General features: G+C 34.7%; 1 protein-coding gene across 6 annotated transcripts in view; it reads left to right on the forward strand.

The window, feature by feature from the left end:
- The window catches only part of Sb (serine proteinase stubble), a 147,371-nt gene that overhangs the window by 94,576 nt on the left and 27,990 nt on the right, over positions 1–24,805 (forward strand). For all 6 annotated transcript variants that reach the window (XM_089106614.1, XM_089106616.1, XM_089106613.1 and 3 more), the window contains exons 4-6: positions 19,599–19,997; positions 21,371–21,459; positions 24,448–24,554. In XM_089106614.1, coding sequence (XP_088962740.1) covers positions 19,599–19,997; positions 21,371–21,459; positions 24,448–24,554 — 595 coding nt within the window. The remainder of the gene's footprint in view (positions 1–19,598; positions 19,998–21,370; positions 21,460–24,447; positions 24,555–24,805) is intronic.

Below are 24,805 nucleotides of genomic sequence, written 5' to 3' on the forward strand. Positions count from 1 at the left end.
TAACTTTTGTCGAAACGAGAGCACGTTCCAAGATTCAATAGTTAAACAGTGTACCCACGTTTGGCGTTAGCTTGATATTCAAGTCTAATTTGATTTTGGCCTTAGCTGTCGTGACATTCATTTGCTTAAAAACTAAATGAAAGTGAAAGCCAAAACAATAAACTAGTACTTACTAGTAATCTGATATGAGATCAGATTGTTAGTTATATGATTTAGTTTATCTGATTTGTGCCTTTTAAACGCATGGGTTACCATGTTATCATGGTAATTAATAGCTTTTAACAAAGTACTGACTTGTTAAAGAAATCATGAATAGCTTTTGTAAACATTTAAATGATTTAACATTGCCAGATAAAGGCTTCGCTAGTTCGAGCTTTAAGGGCCTACCACCAATATTGAAAAGCAGAGTACTGTCAACGTCTTTGAAGGTCCTTATCTTTGACTCTAATGATTCCCATCACCTTATACTCAAGTGAAACCTGGTCGATAAAAGCTGAGGATGAAAGAAGAATCTTTGCGTTTGAAAATAAATACCTCCACTGCATAGCAGGAATTACATGCGTTAACCGGTTATGGACCTCCGTAAATTCCTCCTTTGCTCCCGTATCTTCACGAACTGGGTCAAAAGTCAACAGCTGTGCTGGCTGGGTCACATTCAACAAATGTCAGCCAGCCCCCTACCAAAAATCACATTCGAAGGACGGGTACACGGCACGTGCCTCCAAAGCTGAGAGAGATAGGTTGATAATTTTCAGGCCAATAGCCTCCACCAGCTGCTACGTGTAGCTCCATATCGATCAGAACATCGCCACCATATTAATCGAATCTCCAGAAGAGAATAAGTTCCAATACAGCCATGAAGGCTGGACGAGACTTAAGTTAAGTAAGTCATTTCAGATGAAGAAAGTGCAATTTTACCCTTTGACATACGCCACCCCTCTTTTTTACATGCTGCAGGTTTGCCTTCTTTGTCTTGCCCCTTTTCCTACATTGTGCTGTAGAAAGAAAGCTTCAGAAGAAATACATCCAATCTCATAAATACTACTACTACTACTAGCAACTTATTGCAGTAACTATCCGCCTGAGTCCAACACAACTGCGTATGCTTCTTCTCCACATCAATCTGTTCAAGACTTCATCTTACCCCCTCTCGTAAAGTTAAAATTTGCTATAAACCCGCTCTAATGACCTCTTCCCACCCTGTTCGAGAACGAACTGACTTTTGTTTGGCCCCAGATCCCAGGGCTTCAACTCTCGAAAATAAAAATTTGGGGACAAGTCTTCAAAATTCGGAGAGTTTTCGGGGACAAGTCTTCAAGTTTTGGAGATTTTTTGGGGAAAAAACAAAATGGAATTTCGTCGTAAAAATTTGGGAGCCAAAATTGGTTTGAGCTTCGTTTTCAGGCTCAAGTGGGGCTTGTATCTGCGTAGTAAATCAAGCCTTTTACAAAAAAGGTTTTAGAGCCAGAGTACGGGATTGGAACCCATAGCTGAAAATTCTTATTGCCGAGATTGCGGCAAAAACTTCGAAATTGTTTTCAAAAAAAAAGAAAAATAGTGAACACATGTGAACTGTAAATACCAGTAGCAATTTTTTATTAAGTCATTAATCTCAGAAATTCATTAATAATATTTAATATTGTTTGCGGTTTTTAGATAAGTAAATTAAATAGACAAATTCAACCTATAAGTACGGGGTAATATTAAATCTTAAAACAAACAAGAACTAAACTAAACAAGTAAATTTAAACTAAAATTAAAAAGGGAATTTTGACGGCAATTGATACATTATTGGTTTTTCATGCTGCTTCTAAGGACTTAGGTGTCCGAATATATTTAAAACTTGACAAGAAAACAATATGAGCCTAATACCCAAATTTTTACTTTAAGCTGTATTGTACATTTTCTTATGGATAATATTTTTGGGGTTACTTCCGTTTGAATCCTTTATTCCCCGACCTCTGACATAGTCTGTCGCTAAATTTTGCCTCATTAGGAGGGGGAGGGAATTGTGCATTTTTTTTGGTAAGAAGATTGTATTTAGAGATAGTTCTTAGGAAGAAATAAATTATACCACATTTTCTTTAAAAAAAAAAAATTTATCTCAGAATTAGCCTTCATACAGGGTTATTAATTGTCAAAGGATTAGAAGTGGTAAAGGTAGGCCTTAGATATTTAAACAAATTTACTTAGCTATCCCGAATTTGAGCAGAATATATTTTCCGTAAAATTTCCTTTGCCTAACTAACAGGTTTGCAAGACCGTAAAAAGTTCCTAAAATTGCAGTTTAAGATATTACGTCACTAAAAATATTACACAGGTGAAGGGACCAGAATAATAATTGTGAGGGAAGTGCTGGGTGAATACGTTTGAGGATAAAGGGTGGTATGACAAATACAATTCTCAGATAAAAAGAAAAATTTTACACACCGAATGAAACAAAAATTTAAATGGTAAGAATTACTGGCAAAAAGATCAATTTCTTTAATATATTATGCTTTCAATTATTAAGTATTGAACATTAATACAGTGTGTCTAAAACCGAAAATAGCAAAAGAAAACCAAATTTAAACTTTTGATTCGATTTTCAAAACCATTCTCTTTCTTTAGAAGTTCAATCTCAAAATCCAGAATCTAACTGAGCGTTCCGTTAAACAACAAGTATAATTCTTGGCTAATTTTGTCAAGGAACTTGACCACGAATGATGTAAATGTAAAAATCTTATAGCATTTGGAATACTGCATTCGAAATTATTAAACCTAAATAAAAGTAAATGATTCTTTTGTGAACATATAAAGAACCGTCTATAATTAAATTGTATAGGTCTGGTTCTTATGCAAAGTAACACAGGAGACGAAAATTAACGAACAAGAGAGTAGTGAAAAATTATGGTATGCAAAGTAATGTTTGCTAGAGATAGTCACTAGCGGTCAAACCGTGGTTGAGTGATTTTTGGGGAAAATTTGGGGATTTGGGGAAAAATATTTTTTTTCGGGGAGACATAGATTTTCGGAGAAATCCCCGAAAATTCGGGGAGATGAGAGGAGAGATGAGTTGAGCCAATCTCTTTATGGGAGAACAGTGGCTTCTCTTGCGCCCGGGGCAAAATCTTGATTAGTGCCCCCTTCTACCTCTCATTTTAACTGAATTTCAATTTATTAACATAATAATTTTCAATTGATAAATTTAAAAAAATCAGTTATTTTCTTATTTATCATTTAAATTATTAAATTGTTTAACCGTTATTAATTATTTTAATTATTATTTTTTAATTATTAATGTTGTTATTTTTATTTTTTTAATTTATGTTTATTTTAATGATTAACTAATGATTTAATAATCATTTTCATTTATTTACTGTACCCTCTACTTTATTTTAACAAAAATAAATTTTCCAAAATTACAAAACGATTATAACCGTTTGATTATTCATTTGGAATTTTGTGCCCATAAGATTTAGGTGCCAGGAATAAGTGCCCCTTCTGCCTCCCCCAAAACTACATCCCAGTGAGAGGGGAGTTTCTAATGCCCCCGAAAATTCACCTTTGATGCAAATTTTTCGACTTTTAAGATTTTTTTTGCCTCTTTTAACCGACTTATAAGATTTTTTTTGGGAGGGGGGTTATGTAGGGATCGGGCTTTAATGACTACAAATCAACCATTAAAGATCACGAAGAATCGTATGACTATCCTAAATAAAGAAATATCAAGTATATATTTCACAAATAATGTTCGACTCCCATTGGAACTTATTATAAAAACTCCTGACCTTGTTGACTTACAAATCCGAAGCTAATATGTCAATACTGACGACAAAAATCAGAGTACCATCAATGGAGGGACAATTGGGCCCCATACCCTTCTAAACACCACCCCTCCTCAACTTTGAACATACATACAGGCTGCATGGCTTTCAACTCCCAATCATTCAGGAACAATTATTTCATGAATGGTGTTTGATTTCCTCCAATAGAGGTATTTATCAGGTTCTGATCGTGCCGATCGGAGGCAACGCTATAGCGTTGCCTATTGTAAAGGCCATACGGCCCCAATGTTTTATTATTATTTACTTTTTTTATCCCAGAGGCACTTCATATGGAAGTGGTCGTCGTATAAACTTCAAAAGGGGCTCAATCGATTGGAAATCGAGAGTTCTAATGCCCTTTTTAAGGGTCAAAAGTGATTGGAAGGCAACTAACACCCCTTCCACGCCCACCATTTCCCCAAACACATCAAATCAAAATTTTGAGATAACCATTTTGTTCTACGTAGTTGATTTCCAGATAAAAATTTTTTTTTTTAGGAAGACACTCCCCCCAGAGCTCTCAGGACAAGGGTTGTAAGTTATGCCCTGGGGTATAAAAAGTTTTTTATAGAAAGGGATGTCGTAGAAACTTCAAAAAGGGCTCCTTCGATTGGAAATTTAAATGGCTAGTGCCCTTTTTAATAGTCAAATTGATTGGAAGGCAACTAACACCCCTTCCACGCCCACCATTTCCCCAAACACATCCCAAAACAAAATTTGAGATAGCCATTTTGTTCAACGTAATTGAAAGTTCTGGAAATTATACCTTTGAGCAGGACACTCCCCCCACAGTCTTCAGGGCAAGGGTTATAAGTTATATCCTGGGGGAATCTATGGTTTTTATGGAAGTAATGTCTTATAAACTTCAGAGAGGGCTCATTTGTTTGGGAATTGAAAGTTCTAGTTCACTTTTTTATGTCAAAAAATATCGGAGGGTAACCAGCCCCCTCCACACCTTTATTTCCCAAATGCATCCGATAAAAATTTCGAGATAGCTATTTTGTCAAAATAGTTAAAAGATCACATAACAAAACTCCAGTGTCGACACAACCCCCAGGGCCCGGGGGCAGGCGTTGTAAGTTATGCCCTGGGGGCATATATTGTTCTTAGGAATGGATGCTCGAACAAATTTCAAAGAGGGTTCATTTGATTGGAAATTGAAAGTTCTAGTTCACTTTTTAAGTCAAAAGAGATTGGAGGGCACCTAGCCCCTCACCATCCACGCCCTTTTTTCTCAAACCCATCTGATAAGAACTTTGAGATAGCCATTTTTTTTAAAATAGTTTAAAGACCACGTAACGAAAACTCCGGGATCGACACAGCCCTCCTGGGCCCGAGGGCAGGCGTTGTAAGTTGAGCCCTGGTGAAATATATGGTTCTTATGGATGGGATGCTCGTTAAAACTTCAGAGAGGACTCATTTGATTGGAAATTGAAAGTTCTAGTTCAGTTTTTGAGAGCCATGAGGTTGTGAGATTGGAGGGCAACTAGCCCCCCCCCCCTCCACGCCCCTTTTTCCCGAATGCATCCGATAAAAATTTTCAGATAGCCATTAAGTTAAAAATTGTTCAAAAGTCAGATAACAAAAACTCAGGTGTCGAAACAACAACAATCCCCCCCAAGACCCGCAGGCAGACGTTATAAGTTATGCCCTGGGGCATATATGGTTCTCATGAAAGGGATGCTCGTATAAACTTTAGAAAGGGCTCATTTGATTGGAAATTGAAAGTTCGAGTTCACTTTTAATAGTCAAAAGAGATACGAGGGCAACTAGCCCCCCCCCCATGTCTTCTTTTTCCAAACCCATCTGATGAAAATTTTGAGATAGACATTAAAAAAAAAAAAAAAATAGTTCAAAGGTCGGATAAGAAAAACTCCGGTGTCAATACAACCCCCCAAGGCCCGGGGGAAGGCGTTCTAAGTTATGCCGTAAAGGCATGTATGGTTCTTATAAGAGGGATGCTCGTATAAACTTCATAGAGGGCTAATTTGATTGGAAATTGAAAGTTCTAGTTCACTTTTTAAGAGTCAAGAGATTTAAGGGCAACTAGCCCCCTTCCCACGCCCTTTTTTCCCCAAACCCATCCGCTACAACTTTTGAGATAGCCAGTTTTTTAAACACTAATCAAAAATTAGATAACAAAAGCTCCGGCGTCAACACAACCCCCCAGTGCCTTGGGGTAGGCGTTTTAAGTGTTGTCCTGGAGGTGTATATGGTTCTTATGAAAGGTATGCTCGTACAAACTTCAGAGAGAGCTCATTTGATTCGAAATTTAAAGTTCTAGTTCACTTTTTAAGAGTCAAAAGATATCTGAGGGCAACTAGCCCCTCCCCACACACACACCCTTTTTTCCCCAAGCCTATCCGATAACTTTTTTAAAATAGCCATTTCATTAAAAATAGTTCAAAGGTCAGATAAAAAAAAACTCCTGTGTCGACGCAACCCCTGAGAGCCCGGAGGCAGGCGTTGTAAGTAATACTCTGGGGGCATATATGGTTTTTATGCAAGGGATGCTCGTATCAACTTCGGAGAGGGTTCATTTGATTGGAAATTGAAAATTCTCGTTCACTTTTTAAGAGTCAAAAGAGATCGGAGGGGAACTAGCCCCCCCCCCCTCCACGCCCTAAATGCATCAGATAAAAATATGGAGATAGACATTTTGTTAAAAATAGTTCAAAGTTCAGATATCGAAAACTCCGGTGTCGACACAGCCCCCCAAGGCCCGGGGGTAGGCGTTGTAAGTTATGCCCTGGGGCATATGTGGTTGTATGAAAAGGATGCTCGTAAAAACTTTATAGAGGGCTCATTTGATTGGAAATTGAAAGTTGTAATTCACTTTTTATGAGTAAAAAGTGATCGGAGGGCAGCTAGCCTCCCCCCACACTCCATTTTTTTTCAGAGGAACTTCATATAGAAGGGGTCGTCGTATAAACTTCAAAGGGGGCTCATTAGATTGTAAAACGAGAGTTCTAATGCCCTTTTAAGAGTCAAAGGTGATCGGAGGGCTAAAGAGTCAAAAGAGGCCGAAGGGCAATTAGCCCTTCCCCCGCGCCCTTTTTTCTCCAAACCCATCCGGTGAAAATTTTGAGACAGCCAATTTGTTAAAAATAGTTAAAACATCAGATAATAAAAACTCCGAGGTTGACACAAACCCATTTTTTCACTTTGATATTGTTACTTTGATACCAGTTTTGATACTTTGATGAACATTTGATTTTTTTTAAGTTTGATTTTGAAACAAGGAATTTTTAAAAATTTGAAACTTTTTGCAGTGAAAAACGAACAAAAATTAATTTAGAAAAACTTTCCGAAAAATAAGTTTTTCAAAGAAAAGTAAAGGCCGTTTTAAACTTAAGCTCAGCAGATACAAATACCTGCTAAAATTCAAACTCAAAACGACCAGAAATTACTATTAAAGAATAAATGAAACCCAAAACGAACAGAAATTAAGAAACAATCATAGCAAAAACATAAAAAAAGTAAGAATATAAATGAATAAATAGATCTTAAGGCGAGTAATGCTTAGATTGAATATGAAAATCAAGCTTAAACCAAAAAAAAAAATTTTGCTATTGAAGTATAAATGAAACTTAAAACGAACAGAAATTAAATAAACAGTCAATGCAAGCAAACAAACAATAGATATATAATGTAAATGAATAAATAAATCTTAAAACGAGTGAAACTTAAATTGAATATGCAAATCAAGCTTGGAAAGAACGAAGATCACTACAAACAAGAATTTGGGTATCGCCTCCTTCTCTCACTGTAAGTCTCAAACCTACTGCGTCAATGGCGCTTCGCTGAAAACTATATGCGTCTTGAACAGTCTTGGAAAGTATAAATAACATCAAATTGAATATATGATGTATAATGATATTAATTGTTGAAAGATCTGTCAGTTCGAGGATTTATTTCACTGTAATTTTATTTTTATTTTCAATGCTGTAAGTACTGGAAAAGAAAATATTTGTGATATAATTCGTTTTCAGTTAAGCGCCAATGACGCAGTAGGCTTTTTTTTTTTTTACAGTTAGGAAAGGAGGCAGTATCCAATCACTTGTTTGTAGGGAAACTATATTCGTCTTGAACAACTTCAGAAAGAACTAATAAATTAAACTGAATATTTGATGCATAATGATATCAATTGCTGAAAGCTTGTCAGTTCAAAATTTTACTATGGTTTTAATGTTTATTGTCAATATTAAGTACAAAAGAAAATATTTGTAGTAAAATTGGTTTTCAGTAAAGCACCAATGACGCAGTAGGCTTTAGACTTTTACAGTGAGAGAAGGAGGCGATACCCAAACTCATGTTTGTAGTGATTTTTGTTTGTTTCAATCTTGATTTGTATATTCAATTTAAGTTTCACTCGTTTTAAGATTTATTTATCAATTTACACTAATATCTATTGTATGCTTGTTTGCATTGACTGTTTATTTAATTTCTGTTCGTTTTAAGTTTCATTTATACTTCAATAGCAAAATATTTTATTTCATTTTAAGCTTCATTTTCATATTCAATCTAGGCATTACTCGCTTTAAGATCTATTTATTCATTTATGTTATTACTTTTTGTATGTTTTTTTTTGCTATGATTGTTTATGTAATTTCTGTTCGTTTTGGGTTTCATTTATTCTTTAATAGTAATTTCTGGCCGTTCTGAGTTTGAATTTTAACAGGTATTTGTATCTGCTGAGCTTAAGCTTAAAATAGCCTTTAGTTTTCTTTGAAAAAACTTATTTTTCGGAAAGTTCTTTTAAATTTATTTCTGTTCGTTTTTCATTGCAAAAAGTCAAGTTTTTAAAAATTCCTTATTTCAAAATCAAACTTTAAAAAAAAGTAAAATGTTCATCAAAGTATCAAAACTGGTATCAAAGTAACAATATCAAAGTGAGAAAATGGGTTTGTGTCAACCTTGGAGTTTTTATTATCTGATATTTGAACTACTTCTAACAAATTGGCTGTCTCAAAATTTTCATGTGATGGGTTTGGAGAAAAAAGGGCGCGGGGGAAGGGCTAATTGCCCTTCGGTCTCTTTTGACTCTTAAGTTTAAAATCGTTTAAAGCTGAGCTTAAGCTTAAAATGGCCTTAACTTTTCTTTGAAAAACTCATTTGTCGGAAAGTTTTTCTAAATTAATTTTTGTTCGTTTTTGATTGCAAAAAGTCAAATTTTTAAAAATTCCTTATTTCAAAATCAAACTTTAGCGTAGGCCAAGACTGTTCCCAGGAATCAGGAAGGGTTAGACATCAATCTCTACGAATGCGCCACCACAAATTTGCCTCCCTGCGGCATTACTTCCTCTGCAACTGGGAAGCTCTATCTGCAACTTTTATTTGCAAGGCCGCATTCAGGGAGGGAGTTAGGAGTTTGTTTCCCTCCTCCCTCGAAATGTTTGTTTGACTCGTAAAAACGAAACAAAAATACATATAAATAAATTTTGTATGTATTTTTTTAAGTTTTTTCGAAAACTTATTTTTCGGAAAGTTTTTTTTTAATTAATTACAAATAGGGGTGGATCTAGAACAAAATCTGGGGAGGCCATAGTGACAAGGGGGCAAATAAGAAAAATCTTGGGGGGGGAGGGGCAATATGACAAGGGCGCCAATAATTGTCCAAAATGACAAATTTATTTTTAAAAAAGAGTGAACAACAGAAAAAAAACAAGGAATAAGGGTGCCAGAAAAAATAGTGGGGGAGGAGGTCCCCTGGCTCCCTTAGATCTGCCACTGGTTATAAATCCAAGACTAATTGGAATTATAAAAAAAATATTTTAAATAGGTTACATATTTGACAAATATGGTAAGGGTGTAATAAATAATGTTTTTGGGGAATTGGTTCGTGTTTTTTTTTTTTTTTCGTGGCAATCTTCTCAAGGGAGGGGATGGATAAAAAAGAGACTGATCTTGAAGGAGGGACTCAACTGTTTATTCAGGAATCAAATTTGTCTAATTGGATATTTCTAATTAAGGAAAGAGTTTAGTAAGTAAGCATTTCTAATTTTTGATTGAAACAATCAAATATTAGCTTACTGTGTAAAGTGTCAAACCTAAAACAAGGAAAAATTATGATGGGTTAAAAAAATGCAGAGTAACCTAAAAGGAATATATATGACAATCAAGTCAAATTTAAAACGAACTAAAAACAACAAAAATAATTGTGTTGTTGCTGGACTACAAACCTCGAAAAGAAAGGTGTTAATAGCGCTTCACTGAAAAGCAAATCGATTGCTTAAATAGGATTTTTCTTTAGCTAATTATTTTTGCTATATAATAGAAAAGAATGGATTTAAAAGAAGAAGGATAGTGAAGGAAATAATATAAAAGAAATAAACTAAATTAGTTTTCATGAATAATCCATTTCTATAAATTTTTACCACAAATAATAGCTGATTTGCTACCCCTAAAACCCCCATTGACTAGCCAATCAACTCTAAACTTTTGTTTTAATCTACCAAGCATTATTATGCTTATAGTTATTAAGTTAGTTTTTTGGATTGAGGAAGGGTTTGAGGGGGGAAGGGAGGAGCACCCTTGCTTATTTAGCATCGGCCTGAATATGTTATTAGAACAAATACAAATCAATTAGGGGGAGGGGGATATTTTTGATTGAAAATAGTGAGTGACGTTAAAACTTGAAACCGAATTATAATATACATGATGAGGGCTGCCATCCTGCTAATGTCTGGTTTGGTGAAAATTACCAACTTTGGTACAAACAACGACCTTAAATACGAACTTTGGTGAACACAATGATTTGTGTTGCCTTGAGAGCAAAAATTATTTGAAATCAAACCTTTTGGTTAGTGACAAAATCTATAGACTAAAACTAATTTTACAAAGAGCGGAAGAAAGTGGAAACTTCAAAATTTTGTTGACATGTTATCAACGGAAATAGGCATGATTTGGTACTATTTTCGCTTTCGCTATCATGCGTTCGTGAAAGCTTGCTAGTGGGGAATATTTGAACAAATGTGTAAATAAATTTTGTCAGTCCAATACTATCTTATTATCTTTAGGTCTTTTCAATTAGAGAAGAACCGCTGTCGGATGAGGAAAACAGAAGATAATTTAAATATGGATGAAATTCTATGCGTTTCGTATTAGTAATAATAAATCAGTATATAAATATATATATATATATATATATATATATATATATATATATATATATATATATATATATATATGTATATATACATATATATATATGTATATATAGTACCAAAATTTCGAGCTTTGCTTGGTCTCTGGCACTCGGGATGTGGCAAGCTTGATATATATATATATATATATATATATATATATATATATATATATATATATATATATATATATATATATATATATATATATATGTATATATAGTACCAAAATTTCGAGCTTTGCTTGGTCTCTGGCACTCGGGATGTGGCAAGCTTGAATATATGTGATTCTCTGACGCATTGGCATAATTATTGTGTTATTCCTTAGTTTTATGTCATGGGCTGGCAAATCAGCAATTTCAGTTGAATTAAGAAATTCTGGCACGAATTCAATTCCTCCTTCCAGTTTATCATTCAAAATAACATAACTTTTGTAGGATTTGAATTCTTCTGGGAGGCGATCGACAATCTCAGCATTAGTTTTACTTATTTCTTTTTTGAGCTACCCTGAAATAGCGTGCTCCTTCATTCAATTGTAATTTTGATTTATTTGCAAAAACTTCCCATGCGATTCATCTTGCTCGTTGTCGCATGTCTTCTAGCCGCAGATTTTTGTTGTCCATCATTATTGTTGGTAATTCGTTGTGATTCTCGCTTTCGCAAGTCTTCTATGCGCAAATTTTGTTGCGCATTATTTTCGTGTGTGATACGTTCGGATGGTCTTAAAATAGCACTTTCCTTCGTTCCGTTGTAATTTTTGTTACTTTGCGAATACTTCCGATTTGATTGATCATACTCATTGTCACATGTCTTCTAACTGCATAATTTTCGTATCATTTTGTTTGCAATTTGTTTCACGCTTTTACTTTTCTTCCAACCCCTGTTTTCGTTGTGTATCATTTCCGTTTCCCATATGTTGTGATGCTCGTTGTCGCAAGTCTTCTCAGCGTACGTTTTGTTGTGTATTATTTCCGTTTGTGATTCATTGTCATTCTCACTATTGCTTCTCTTTTAACCGCAGATTTCATCACGTGTCATTTTTTGTGATTCGATGTGATTCTCGAAGTCGCTTGTCTTCTAGCCGCAGGTTTGGTTCTGCATCATTTCCATTTAGGATTCGTTCTTTTGTTCGTTGTCACATGTCTTCTAACAATAGATTTCGTTGAGCTTCATTTTCGTTCATCATTACCTCAGACATTTTTTCCCATGCCTTTTGCTTTAGCTCTTTGGGTTCATTGTTATCTTGCATAGTTTCACATGCATCAAAGATACCAAAAGCGTCATACTTATAGATATGTCTTTAAATGTATTTAAATGTCACGTCATTCGCATGAAAAATCTTTTCCAAAATTATGGCTCTAAACGAATTTTCTCTCTAGTCTCTTTTTTATCTCGCATTTGTCAAGATAGTTTCTCATTTTTTTTTACTAGTTCATTTACTTGTTCAGCGATTAAGGCTCTTTGATACCTAAAGAGTGACTATATTTTCCATTATAAGCTGCTTAAGTTTGCGAGGCCAAACTATTCAGAATTGATTGGGCGGTCTTGCCATAACTTGTATGGCTTTAATGGAAGATACGAATAAACGACAGAAAACTAAAAGATGGCACCTGCTTTCTCGGAAATCTTGGAAAAACCATTTAATTTCTCCTGTTTTTTGCAAGAGATAGATATATCCAGCTTGAATTATTATTATTATTAATACTATTTTATTTATAACCCACTTACAATGGAAAAATAGTGGAGTAATAAAGAAAAGAGAGAAAGAAAAAAAAATCACCGATTAAGGAGAAAAGTAAAAAAAGGTAAAAAAAACATTTAATTTCTCCTGTTTTCTCCAAGACATAGATATATCCTGCTTGAATTATTATTATTATTATTATTATTATTAATATTTTATTTATAACCCACTTACAATGGAAAAATAGTGGAGCAATAAAGAAAAGAAAGAAAGAAAAAAAAATCACCGATTAAGGTAAAAAGTAAAAAAAGGTAAAAAAAAAACATTTAATTTCTCCTGTTTTTTCCAAGAGATAGATATATCCAGCTTGAATTAATATTATTATTATTAATACTATTTTATTTATAACCCACTTACAATGGAAAAATAGTGGAGTAATAAAGAAAAGAAAGAAAGAAAAAAATCACTACAAAAATGACATATAAATAACTAAACAAAAATATCAAACAGCACTAAACAACCGGACGAGACGATGATGAGGGCCCAGCCTTAAACACGCATCAGAAGTAATTACATGTTGATGATGGTGCAGAATACGCATAATATCAGTAGCACCAAACCGAGCGATTATTTTTCTAGGGTAGGAACGTGGCAAATAAAGAAGAAATTCGCAGTACCGGAAAAGGTGAATGCGGATTAGATTCAGATCGCTTTCTCGAAACAGAGGGTAATGTCCAGACACAAAAAGTATAGCATGATCACAAAAAGTCGAGTAAAATTTCGCGAGACCGCGCCTATTATAACGACCACGATTAGCAACTATCTTAGCATAACCCATGTTTAATTTTTCTTTAATATCAGATACAGTGTTTCGCCGCAGAGCTGAAACTGAATCACGTACCGAACTCCCAAGCCACCTGAGACTAGAAGCACGGGGAATAAGAAAAAGACGGCAATTTAAATATCCCGTACCAAACCTATCATTAAAAGACAAATATTCACATTTGGCAATTATTTGGGGATAAATCAATTTTTCAAGAGAAGACGGGACCTTATTAACACTCTGTGCTAACTCAACTTTCGACCGACTAATAAATAGCCGATTGTCGGCGTATCCAAAGTAAGAGTAAAGGGCCTGTGAATGAACGACACTGCCGAACGCTTTGGACACATCAAGTGCACATATATGCAGAACTTGTCCCTTAACGGTAGCATCTCTTAAAAGAACTGAAAGGGCTCGATGCGCATGCTCGCAACCAATTCGTTATTTAAACCCAAACTGATTTGCGTCATAGTTAACTAAATCAATACCATGAGGTAATAAAATATACTGAAATAACTTGCTAATATTACATGCGACAGTTATAGGCCTATACGAATCACATTTATTAGGATCTGTACCTCGCTTCAAAATCTAAGTAATCGTGCCTCCAAGGAAACTATCAGGAACAACAGAAATGCAAGGACACATTTGAAACAAAAGCTGTAAATGAGATAGCAACTCTTTTGAATACGGATTCAAATGAAAAGCGCAAATACCATCTATATCAGAGGACTGAGATTTCAGTCGCTTAATCGACGCCATAATGGCGTCAACAGAATCGGGAATGACATTTTGTTATGACACTTTAGGGGGTAAACAACGAGACAAAAGAATCGAAAACCGAGCGTGAACAGTATAATTTACTACGGAAAATAAACCCGAATAATGCTGAATCCGGGAACGTTGCAGTATATTGTCAACATGTGAAGCATAAAGTTTCAAAGAATTGACAACACGCTCCCATTTAATTGAGCTTTTAGGAAATTTTGCACCAGATTCCTGAACAGACCGTATTCTACGCTTAAAAGCAATCTTAGCTTTTCGTTTTATATCAAAAACATTACCACTAGACGGACGCCCGCAGGCAATCCAAATTCGCAGGCACTCTGAGTTAAATATCAAGCAAAATTGTGGCTCCGAAGCCACAATTTTACTTGATATTTAACTCAGAGTTAATATTCTACATAGGTTTACGAGTACGGCAACGAACCATTTCACTAGGAACAGCGACTTCTCCAGCCTTCTTCATGCAATCTACAATGCCATAATAATACGTGTTTAATTGGACTCGAGCATTTAATGAAAAAAAACTGCAACTTAACAGGTTATACGTTACTTTAACACTATGCAACAGGGAGGTTAGAGTAGCCAGATATAAAGGCCAATTCTTACGATTCCAATTACGATTTTTAAACCACTTGGAATTATTTACACGCGGAGAGTTAATCACAAAATTAGCAGAAATCGAAACTTGTAACGATAAGGGTAGGTGGTCATAGTCCCTCTCTTCTTCGTCAACGTGAACGCTAGATGTCGATGGATCGGCTGAGCAGACACAATGGTCAAGGTTAGAGCGAGAGCCAGTATTATGAATATATGTATAAGGCAAATCTTTATTTATAATCCGAAAGCCGGAGGGGGGGGGGCTATTTAAGAGGGTTTCGGATTCGGGAGACGTCGAATTTATATCACAATTCAAGTCACCAATTAACACCAATGGTATCCATTCGCACAGATCCCATCGATTAAATTCTTCAACTTGACACAGGTCTTAGTAAATGCAGTAAAAGAAAGCATATTGTTCTTGTTATGCGGCAGGTAAACGGTAATTAAAACAGTATTGCCAAATCTGATCGCGAGATCATGATTATCAGAACCATATCATTTAGGGGGAAAATGGCAGAGTTGACGCTTGATGATACACGCCAGACCTCCTGAGGGTCGACCACGTGTACGCCGTGCATTCGTGGTAAATAAGATATGGTCTGGACTTCTACGCAAAAAATTAACGCTGGCACAGGTCAATAAATGTTCTTGAAGTAACACTATATCAAAAGAGCTCAACAAACTGTCAATGCAAATATCTTTGTCGTTGGTTCCATTGATATTAAAAGAGCATATACTGGTGGATTTTCAATTCATTTCTGATCAGATTTTGCTACAATTTCATGAAGCTTAGGACATTTTAGGCTATAAGATACATGATTGCCAGTACAATTCACACATTTGGGGGGCAGGTTGCAAGGCGAGTCTTGGTTCATTCATGAGGACCCAAACATCTCGCACATTTCAGAAAAGGGCTCTTGCAGGTAGCTACAAAGTGGTCAGGAGACCGGCACTTGTGGCAGCAACGAGGAATAGCTTTGAACTCAGCAACACGTAGAAATTAATAATCAATTTTCAATCCAAATCTAAGCGTATATTTAAGTGCAGCATTGTCCCGTAAAGCGAGCTTAACCGTCTTAGAATTACCAACTCTGGTGGCATCAGTGACTCCATCACAATCCAATATATTCGATAAATTATAATCATGCTCAATTCCTCTAAGGAGACCATAGAACTTTTTTTAATCAATTTTGCCTTCGAATTATTAAGAAGAGACGAAACTGATTTGCAGAAGTCTTTTGCAGCCAGGTCTTCTATTTTCACAACTAGTTTATCACCCACAGATCGTAAGTTGACAACAGATTCATGTCCATGAATTTTATCGATCAATTCTTTACATTTAGCTGGATTATTCACATTTGGAGGGACATTTGAGATAATAACGGTGGCGAATGGGAAATTTAGCTCATAAGGTGTTAACTTTCCAGTTATAACTTCTAGGAACTTCAGTAGGGATACGAATCATGTAAACAGGAGGTTGTAATGCATCAGAATCACATTTTCGGAAAATTTTTCAATAATATCCTTGAGATGGTTAACTAGAGCTTTTTGGCCTGTATGCTTCGGGCAAGACTCAGACGGAGAAACAGAGGCATAGAGAGATTTCTTAGCAGCACACACACTGGAAATGTTGAAAAAGTCAGCAGCATGTTTTATACCTATTTCATCGTCAATGCCTACTTCAACGTTTACTTGAATAAAATTCAAAACAGGTGAATACATTTATTGCTTTTCATCAGACGAGAGCATGCTTGATATATCATACATAATTTCAGATATAAACAAGTTAAACTTTTAATAGGATGACATCAAACATAAATAAACGAGTCAATAATCTGTTCTTAGGTTAACCCAGGTAGTCATGATGCGCTAGGCATTTCACTTGGAATCATCACTGAAAAGCTTACTGGTAGATAAAATATCCATTTTCAGACAGATGCGTTCACTTTGAACTCTAAATCAACACTGAAAGTCTGAAACTTGCATCATTAGAAAGCGTTTTTTTTTTATTGAATAAAGCAGAATTTTCTTTTTGAATTTCAAGAAAGGGCAGTCCCTAAAAGTATACTAGTATACCTGCTTAGAAAACATTAAATTAGCTTAAAAGAAGTCTCGGTACTTTCGCATTATTTGGGCCTTTCTAAAAAGTCAAGTTTGGTTAATGCTAATGAAATAAAATGAAATAGGATGATAATATGATAGTTTAGAAACAAATTTAGGCTATATATTTGCATATTTGTGGTGGGGTGCGATGGGGGGCAAAGCATTGTATATATTAAACACGTAACCTAACCTAGGTACCTTTTTCCCCATCTAAACTCCAAAAAAACACAGTTTAATATCGTATACGCAATTAAAACCACGCTAGACAAAATATTTCTCTCAGTCGTGTCTTGAATCATCTTGTAAAAACGGGTTTTTCAAAGCGTCTCTGCCGTTTGACTGTAGCATCTCTTGTTGGACTTCTTTAGAGGGCCCCATATAATGCGAAAGTACCCAAGTCTCAAAGCAATTTTTACAAGAAAATTGCTTTTGAAGTTCCATGTGGTGCTAAGGAATTTTCATAGGGGCCCTTTGTCTTTGAGATTGTCAACCAACGCTGAGACTAGAAAACTGACAGTTTTGGTATCGAACTTCCTAAACAATCAGTCACTCGATTTCCCCATTGCATATTTTAGATTTTAGAAAAGCTAAACATTTCTCTCACTATATTTCATTTTACTGAGAACCAAATATATAAAACAAATTAAATCATAGACAGGAATATAACTAGTTATAGAATAACTTGTTGCTTCACTTTTTTACCTGTTTTGCCCGAAAAAATCTATGCAATTATTGTTTTTCCAAAAAACAATAAGACAATTTTTGGGAAAGCGACAAAGGTAGGTAAAGGGCCAAAGAGAGGAGTTCTCTTGGTACTGTTTCGCTTAATGGTACACACTAAAGAAGTCAAGTTTGGTTAATGCTAATAAAAAAATATAATATAGGACGTATATATAATAATTTAGAAACAAATTTGGGCTATATATTTACACATTAAGGGGGTGGGGCGTAAAGCATAGCATATATTAAATACGTAACCCTAACCTAGGAACCTTTCCCCCCTATACCCCTGAAGACAACAGTTTAAATATTGTAAATTCAATGAGAAACCACGCTCTTCGATCAATTTAGATAACAATTACCCGCTTACGGGTCTCCATCACGGCATTCATTCGACTGTCTATAGCCGTTGTGTACCATTAAGCGAAACAGTACCGTTTTCTTTTATTCTATGAATCAGATTTTTGAGACATATAACCAAAGTGCTAAAATTTTAATTTTAGAAATGCTTACAAAAATGAATGGATTGAAATTGAAAGAAATTACCCTTTTATTTTGTTTCTTGCTTTCCTTGCAACACGCGGGATCAAACCTCAGCCCCGAAAGATTTCAGGCCTGGCTTTTTCCACAGCGCTGTTACAAGGTATCTGATGCGGAGAATCAGATTATAGATGAAATTGATAAGAGAGATAAGTAGCTCGTCTCTGAGAGAAAATGACATCATACCCCAGAGAACTAACTATCACTGCAACCATGATGACGTTCTCTACTTTCACATTTAAAATAACCAAATTCTGTTATTTTGATTCATACATTGTTTCTAAGCTTCGAATTTCGGTAAATTTGTAGTTGACAACAAATCTTGAAGTTCAGATTCAAATCTCAAGATCTGCACAAGGAATTTCCGAACATCTATTTTATTTGTCGGCTGTTTTTCACAGGGTTGACCACTGTCTTGTTAATTAGTTGAAAAAAAACATGCATATTAATCAACAAGACCTCGTGAGAGTAATGTTTAATAAAAAAAAGTCAAGAAAACACCTAAAAAATTTGAATAGTTCGTTGTCAACGATTTGAGTCTTTGTTAAACTAGGCACTAAAACATAGCAGTTAACGAAACTAAACATAGGACCAGGGCCACACCTAAAGTTTTTGTTCGGTTGGGCTGCTGGGTCACAAATAGTTTTAGTGATTATCAGGGTCTCTTTGTACAGAAATTTGTTTACTTTTGTACTTTTGTTACTTTTGTTACTTTTGTTACTTTTGTGTACTTTTGTTACTTTTGTGTACTTTTGTGTACTTTTGTTACTTTTGTACTTTTGTGTACTTTTGTTACTTTTTGTTACTTTTGTACGAGTCAGACAAAATTTCGGGGGTGGAAAATGGGGTTCAAACCGGGGAACCCCCTCCTTACTGGATACGACCCTGTATAGAAGTGAGACCTTCGTGGCACGGCTCCTCCAAATGTCAATATTTTCACGATTACTATCCTTTGTTTTCTATTTTTTCCGTTGCCTTTAGTTCCCCTCTTTCCAATAAATTTATGGTTACGTGCCTGAGTAAAATTTTGTCAGTTGTACAAGGATTCAAGATTAAAAGCAACTTCATACTGCGTAAAAAACATAAACGACATACAACGAACTTCAAACAAAGCTGTAATTTTTTACCCTAAGTAGAGTAAAATTTTACTTTTTTTTAGTTATGATTTTTACTGAAGTTTTTTTATTGTTTTTTTTACACGGAACATGTCGTTTTTTTAACTACATAAATAAATTCCAATTATTTGGTACGAGAGAAATACTTTCTAACTTTTCATATGTGTCTTTGATTAAATATTCGTTTGTAAATTTGTCTATAAAATGTTCATTTATATGGTGCTGCCTTTAATTGTTTAGGTTATAGAATGTATAAAGTAATAGCATTATACATTTTAGCCACTAGACCAGTAAAGCCATTCGTTTCTTCTATTAAACCGATAAAAACGACAGCTTCAAGTTCGCAGCAGCCATCCAATGACCCATCAATCGAAGTTCGCGACAAATCACCCCAATCAACGCCACCTATCACAGATTATATAAGCGAAGATGCTACCTTCATTGGGGAGATTCACGACTCGCATTCTGTCGATGCCCTTCAGTTCCTCGGCACTACATTTACTTCGATAGAAAGTACACAAGAAGAATTTACAACAACTGTTGCACCAGAAACTGAGACAGCCAGTTTTACAGTAGTTACGGACATAACGTCGGAATCAGCAATTGAAGCAACTGGTGTCATAGAATTTTTTGATTATCAACTTGAAGTAACTGGTGCCCCAAATAAGTCAGGAAGGCGTAAGTCAAACCAGTTTTATTTTTTACAAATCTTTTTAATAGACGGGTATCTACAACGGTTTAGCGCAGTCGCGATTCTAGGCCTCATGATCGGAGGGGGGGCAAGGTATGCCATTGGAGTGCGAAAATATGAAATAAAGGGATTTAATGTAAGAAAAACGGGGGGGGGTAGCTGGCCCCCTCCCTCCTTGCCCAGGCCTAGAGCCCCCACTGGCTTAGCGTGGGATGTGCTGGGTAGGTAAGCCTCACAGAGACGCCACCATTGTATGTCGGTCATCAAATAAAAAATATGCAAATTTCTTACGATTTATAGTTTGTTTTTACAATGGAAAGAAAACTGTTGCGAATATTTTTGCCGCAACTAGTTTTTTTTTAATAGATTAAAAATTACCTCCGAATTAAACTTAAGTTGCCTGAAACTCTAAATATTCCACAAAGTATTCAATAATGCAAAAAAGGAGAAGTATGGGCATAATATGATTAATTTTTAATTCAATATAAAAAGTTTCGAAGTAAAAATAAGATTTTCCCAAGATAACCTAGGCTTAAAACTTAATTAAACCCCATTAAAAGAAAGATGATAAGAGTGGATTCATGAGGTATCTTGCATTCAAAGGACACCTGTACCTCTGTGTTCCTGAAGGAGGCTTGATTCCTGTAGGAAGGAAAACACTTACCTTGATGATGATTATTAGGCCAAGAGAGGCTGCAGATAAAATTTCAAGCGCCCATCTTCAAATCCTGTTTACGAAGCTGAGAAGTTGCTAGTTATATGGTGTATTTATTTATTGCTTTATATTCCATAGAGTTGCAGCTACCATATACATAGGGGCAGAGGGGCTGATTCGATTCTTGCAAAGTTTGAAGAAATTTCTATGTTTGTATAACTAAATAATGTTGAGGAAAATCATTAGGATAATTAAAATTTTTTTTTAGCTGCCAGTGTTAGTTTTACAGTGGTAGTAGATATAAATATATATATATATATATATATATATATATATATATATATATATATATATATATATATATTTTTATATATATATATATATATATATATATTTATATATATATATATATATATATATATATATATATATATATATATATATATATATATATATATATATATATATATATATATATATATATATATATAGCAGTAACAGTGGCTTAAAAAGTATGGATGCAATAAATAGCCTAATAATTAGGTTATAGATAGCAGTAGCACTGGCTTGAAAATTTCAATTGTGTTTCTATTAAATTCAATATTTACTTTTATTAAATTTATAACTTTTTTCCTTTTTAATATTTATTTTTTTTTATTATTTTTCATATTATGTATAATTAAATATTATCTTTTCTTTTTGCAGAATGTGGCGTTCAAAATACAGCGAAAAAACAGCCAACGATGCGAGTAGTAGGAGGTTCTAATTCAGTTTATGGGGCCTGGCCCTGGCAAGTAAGTGTTTTATATGGTAGGCGTACTTGAAGTTTAGGAAAAATTTTAAATTTATATAATGATAATAATATATTTGAACCCTCAATACATTAAATGTAACAAGAGGAGTACAGAAGAAAAAGAACGAAACAAAATAGAAGAAAAAGAAATGAAACTTCTTTCCAGGGACATACACGCGTGTCAGCATAGATAAACAAACATAAGAATTACAAAATTAGAACGACTCATATCAATGAAATACACTTGAGTAGAAAATCGACTACTGATTCGCATCTAACTCTGAATTTAGCTACTAGATTATCCATTTTCTCGCAAATTTCGAAGATTCCATAATGGCTTGATATATATCTGTTACGGAAACCAGATATTGCAAAAATTGTTTAAATGATATCTATCATCTGAGCTGAAAAATTGAATTTGTCGTGATGTACTGTGAAAAGAAAGGTTTTTCTTCGAGAGATATGTAGTATTTCTCAGATGATTTCATTCAGCCTTAAATCAAACATAATTTGTTTTGCAACACAGGTTCGGGCGTGCCCTTTCAATCCTTAGACCATTAGGATCAGTTAAAGATTCTAGTTCCTTGAACTCCTATCTTTCTGAACTAAACACTTTTCGTGGAAAACCACATTGTAAGCAAAAGAAGTGACAAAATTCTATCTCAAATAAGTTTAAGTAGAAGTTGACAATCGTTTCTCGAGCAGAATCAAATTTTAGAAAATAGCTCTTTCGCCATGATAAATTTTATACCTGTTCTTTGACCAGCTGCATATTGTAATTATCATGTTTTTACAGAACCTTCACCACCAGGTTGTGCTGGCGACTGATCTACTCACCAAATCATTAAATAGCCCACAAAGGGAAGAAGACTGTTACTTAGTTACAGTGCTGCCAGTCTCTATAGAGGTGAAAAAAATGTCATTAATATAAAGCATAGCAGGGTTCTGCAGCTTGCTGCTATACTAGGTGATTTAATTCTCTGGTGGCTGGAGAAACGTTTTCCCAGTCTGGATTTCTGTGACAGAAACTTTGGAAGTTTTTTACTGCAACTTCCAGGCTCTCCTGTTTCAGGCCTTTCTTTTTCAATTTCCAGCCTCCTTAGTTTCAAGACTAACTGGCTTTCAGGAGATAAAAGGGCAGTATCGACTGATAATTTCCTCATCAAGATCAGATTCTTGGTTACACTTTCTGAACGCGAATGACACAGGCTAGCAAAAAACAAAATTCAGAAATAAAAGCAAAATTAAATGTGTGGGAATTATTTTTGTTCATGGAAGTGAACAATCCTGAAAATGCTGAACCTGAATGCTGTGATTCTTCTTTAGACTAGGTATTCTAAAGTTTCTTGAAGAGAAGAGGAAAGACGTTGGTTCGGATTTTCTTCTAAAATTACTTCAAAAGAATCTTGCAAATACGTCAACACGTCAATGTTTAAAGTTTAATACTACCCATCAGAAGCTGCGAGCCCCAAAATACGTGCCTTATTTTCGAAAAATAGGGGAAACACCTCCAGGAAGTCAAGTGATATTAATGAAAATTATACCATTAGATTCAACCTATCAGATAACCCTACTAAAGAGGTTTCAAGTTCCTCTTTGCAAAAATGTAGAATTCTGTATTTTTTGCCAGACGAACCACACGCATCCGTGTTTAATTGTTGTCTCTTCTTTTCTACCAGGGGATATCTTATTGAAACAACGGTCCTAGAAGATCTAGAGGAGGATAATTTGTATGGAAACCAAAAGTTCAAGTTTCCTTTTTAAGTAACCATAATGATTGGAAGGTAACTAGCACTCCTCCCTTGCCCCTTGTTTCCCAAAAGACATCCGATCGAATTTTTAGATAGCCATTTAGTTCAGAATAGTTGAAAGATCCAAAAACTATGCCTTAGGGAATGACATGACCACCCCCCCCCCTCCATAGCCCCCGGGGAAAGGGCTGTAAGTTTTGCAATTTATCAATTGTTTACATATAGTAATTTTTTATTTAGAAATATGCAGAACCTTATTTTCAGAGGAGAGGGGGGGGGGTCTGTGGAGAGATTTTCTACTGAATAAATGTTTCGTGAAGAGGACAGTTTCTATGGGGAATTTTAGAGGAGAAATTTTAAACGGGAAGGGGAAGGGAAGGGATTTCGCTGCATGATTTGAAAAAGGGTCAGAAATTAAACAAAAAAAAATCTTTTTTTTCCACTGAAAATAAGGAGCAACATTATATATTAAAAACGAATAGAAATTATTCCATTTATGAGGGGGGGGCTGCCACTTCCTTGACCCTCGCTCTTGACGATAGAGTTTGCTCTTTTCTCACAATTCTTTAAGAAAGTCTGTTTAAACACAAGGGCCGTTGATTTGAATGAGAATTTAAGACTTTCGCGGGAATAGCCAAGGTTGTGGAAGGGGCAGCCCCCTTGATGGACCGAATAATTTTTGTTTGTTTCAAGTTTACTGTTACTCCTTAATGTCGGCTAAATAATATTTTTTTTTCATTTCATCTCAGGTGGAAGCGACATTTTAACATACAAGAGGAATAAACCTAACAATAAAAAAAAATCCAAAATTCCAAATTCAACAAAAATTTCAAAAATTATTATTGCTAAAAGTGAAAAAATATATTGGATTGCTAGTGAAGCAGATTGATTTGGTTTTGATATTCGTCTTTTTTGTATTGTTTAGTTTCTTTGAATATAACATGACCTAAATAAAACCCATGTGGTTACCCTACTAATCATCCTCTCTATATTATTCTTCAAGTGATTTAATTCCAATGTATTAAATCTATATTTAAATACTATATTTAAATCTATATTTAAATAAATCAATATATTTAAATACGTATTTCATTACTTAAATACAAAATGCATTTTAAGCGACATATTTGGGAATACTATTTAAATACATTTACGACTTAGTATTTTTTATTTATACTTCAATACTTATAGAAGTATTTTAGCCATCACTGTCTTATACTTGTTGAACTATTTTCTAGACATCAGTGCGGCGAACGTCATTCTTTGGTTTTTCGTCAACTCACCGATGTGGCGGCACCTTACTGAATGAACAGTGGGTTATCACAGCAGCGCATTGTGTTGAGGAGTAAGTATATTTTCGTTTTTGTTAATTCTTTAACGCAATATTTCATCAAAGAGTATAAAAGACTATTCATGAGTATTCACTTTTCACTTTTTTTTCACTTTTTTTTCACTTTATTATTTCACTATAGACTATTCACTTTTATTTTACTGAAGAAGGGATCACCTACCCGTAGCCACGGGAAAACCTAAGTATAACTGCGGCTTCGTTGACGGAGCTGTATTGTATTAAATAAAAAAAAACAAGTTTTTATA

Source organism: Artemia sp. Qi Xiang Cuo, chromosome 21 (genome assembly GCF_049724085.1).
Source record: "Artemia sp. Qi Xiang Cuo chromosome 21, ASM4972408v1, whole genome shotgun sequence".
Lineage (NCBI taxonomy): Eukaryota > Metazoa > Arthropoda > Branchiopoda > Anostraca > Artemiidae > Artemia > Artemia sp. Qi Xiang Cuo.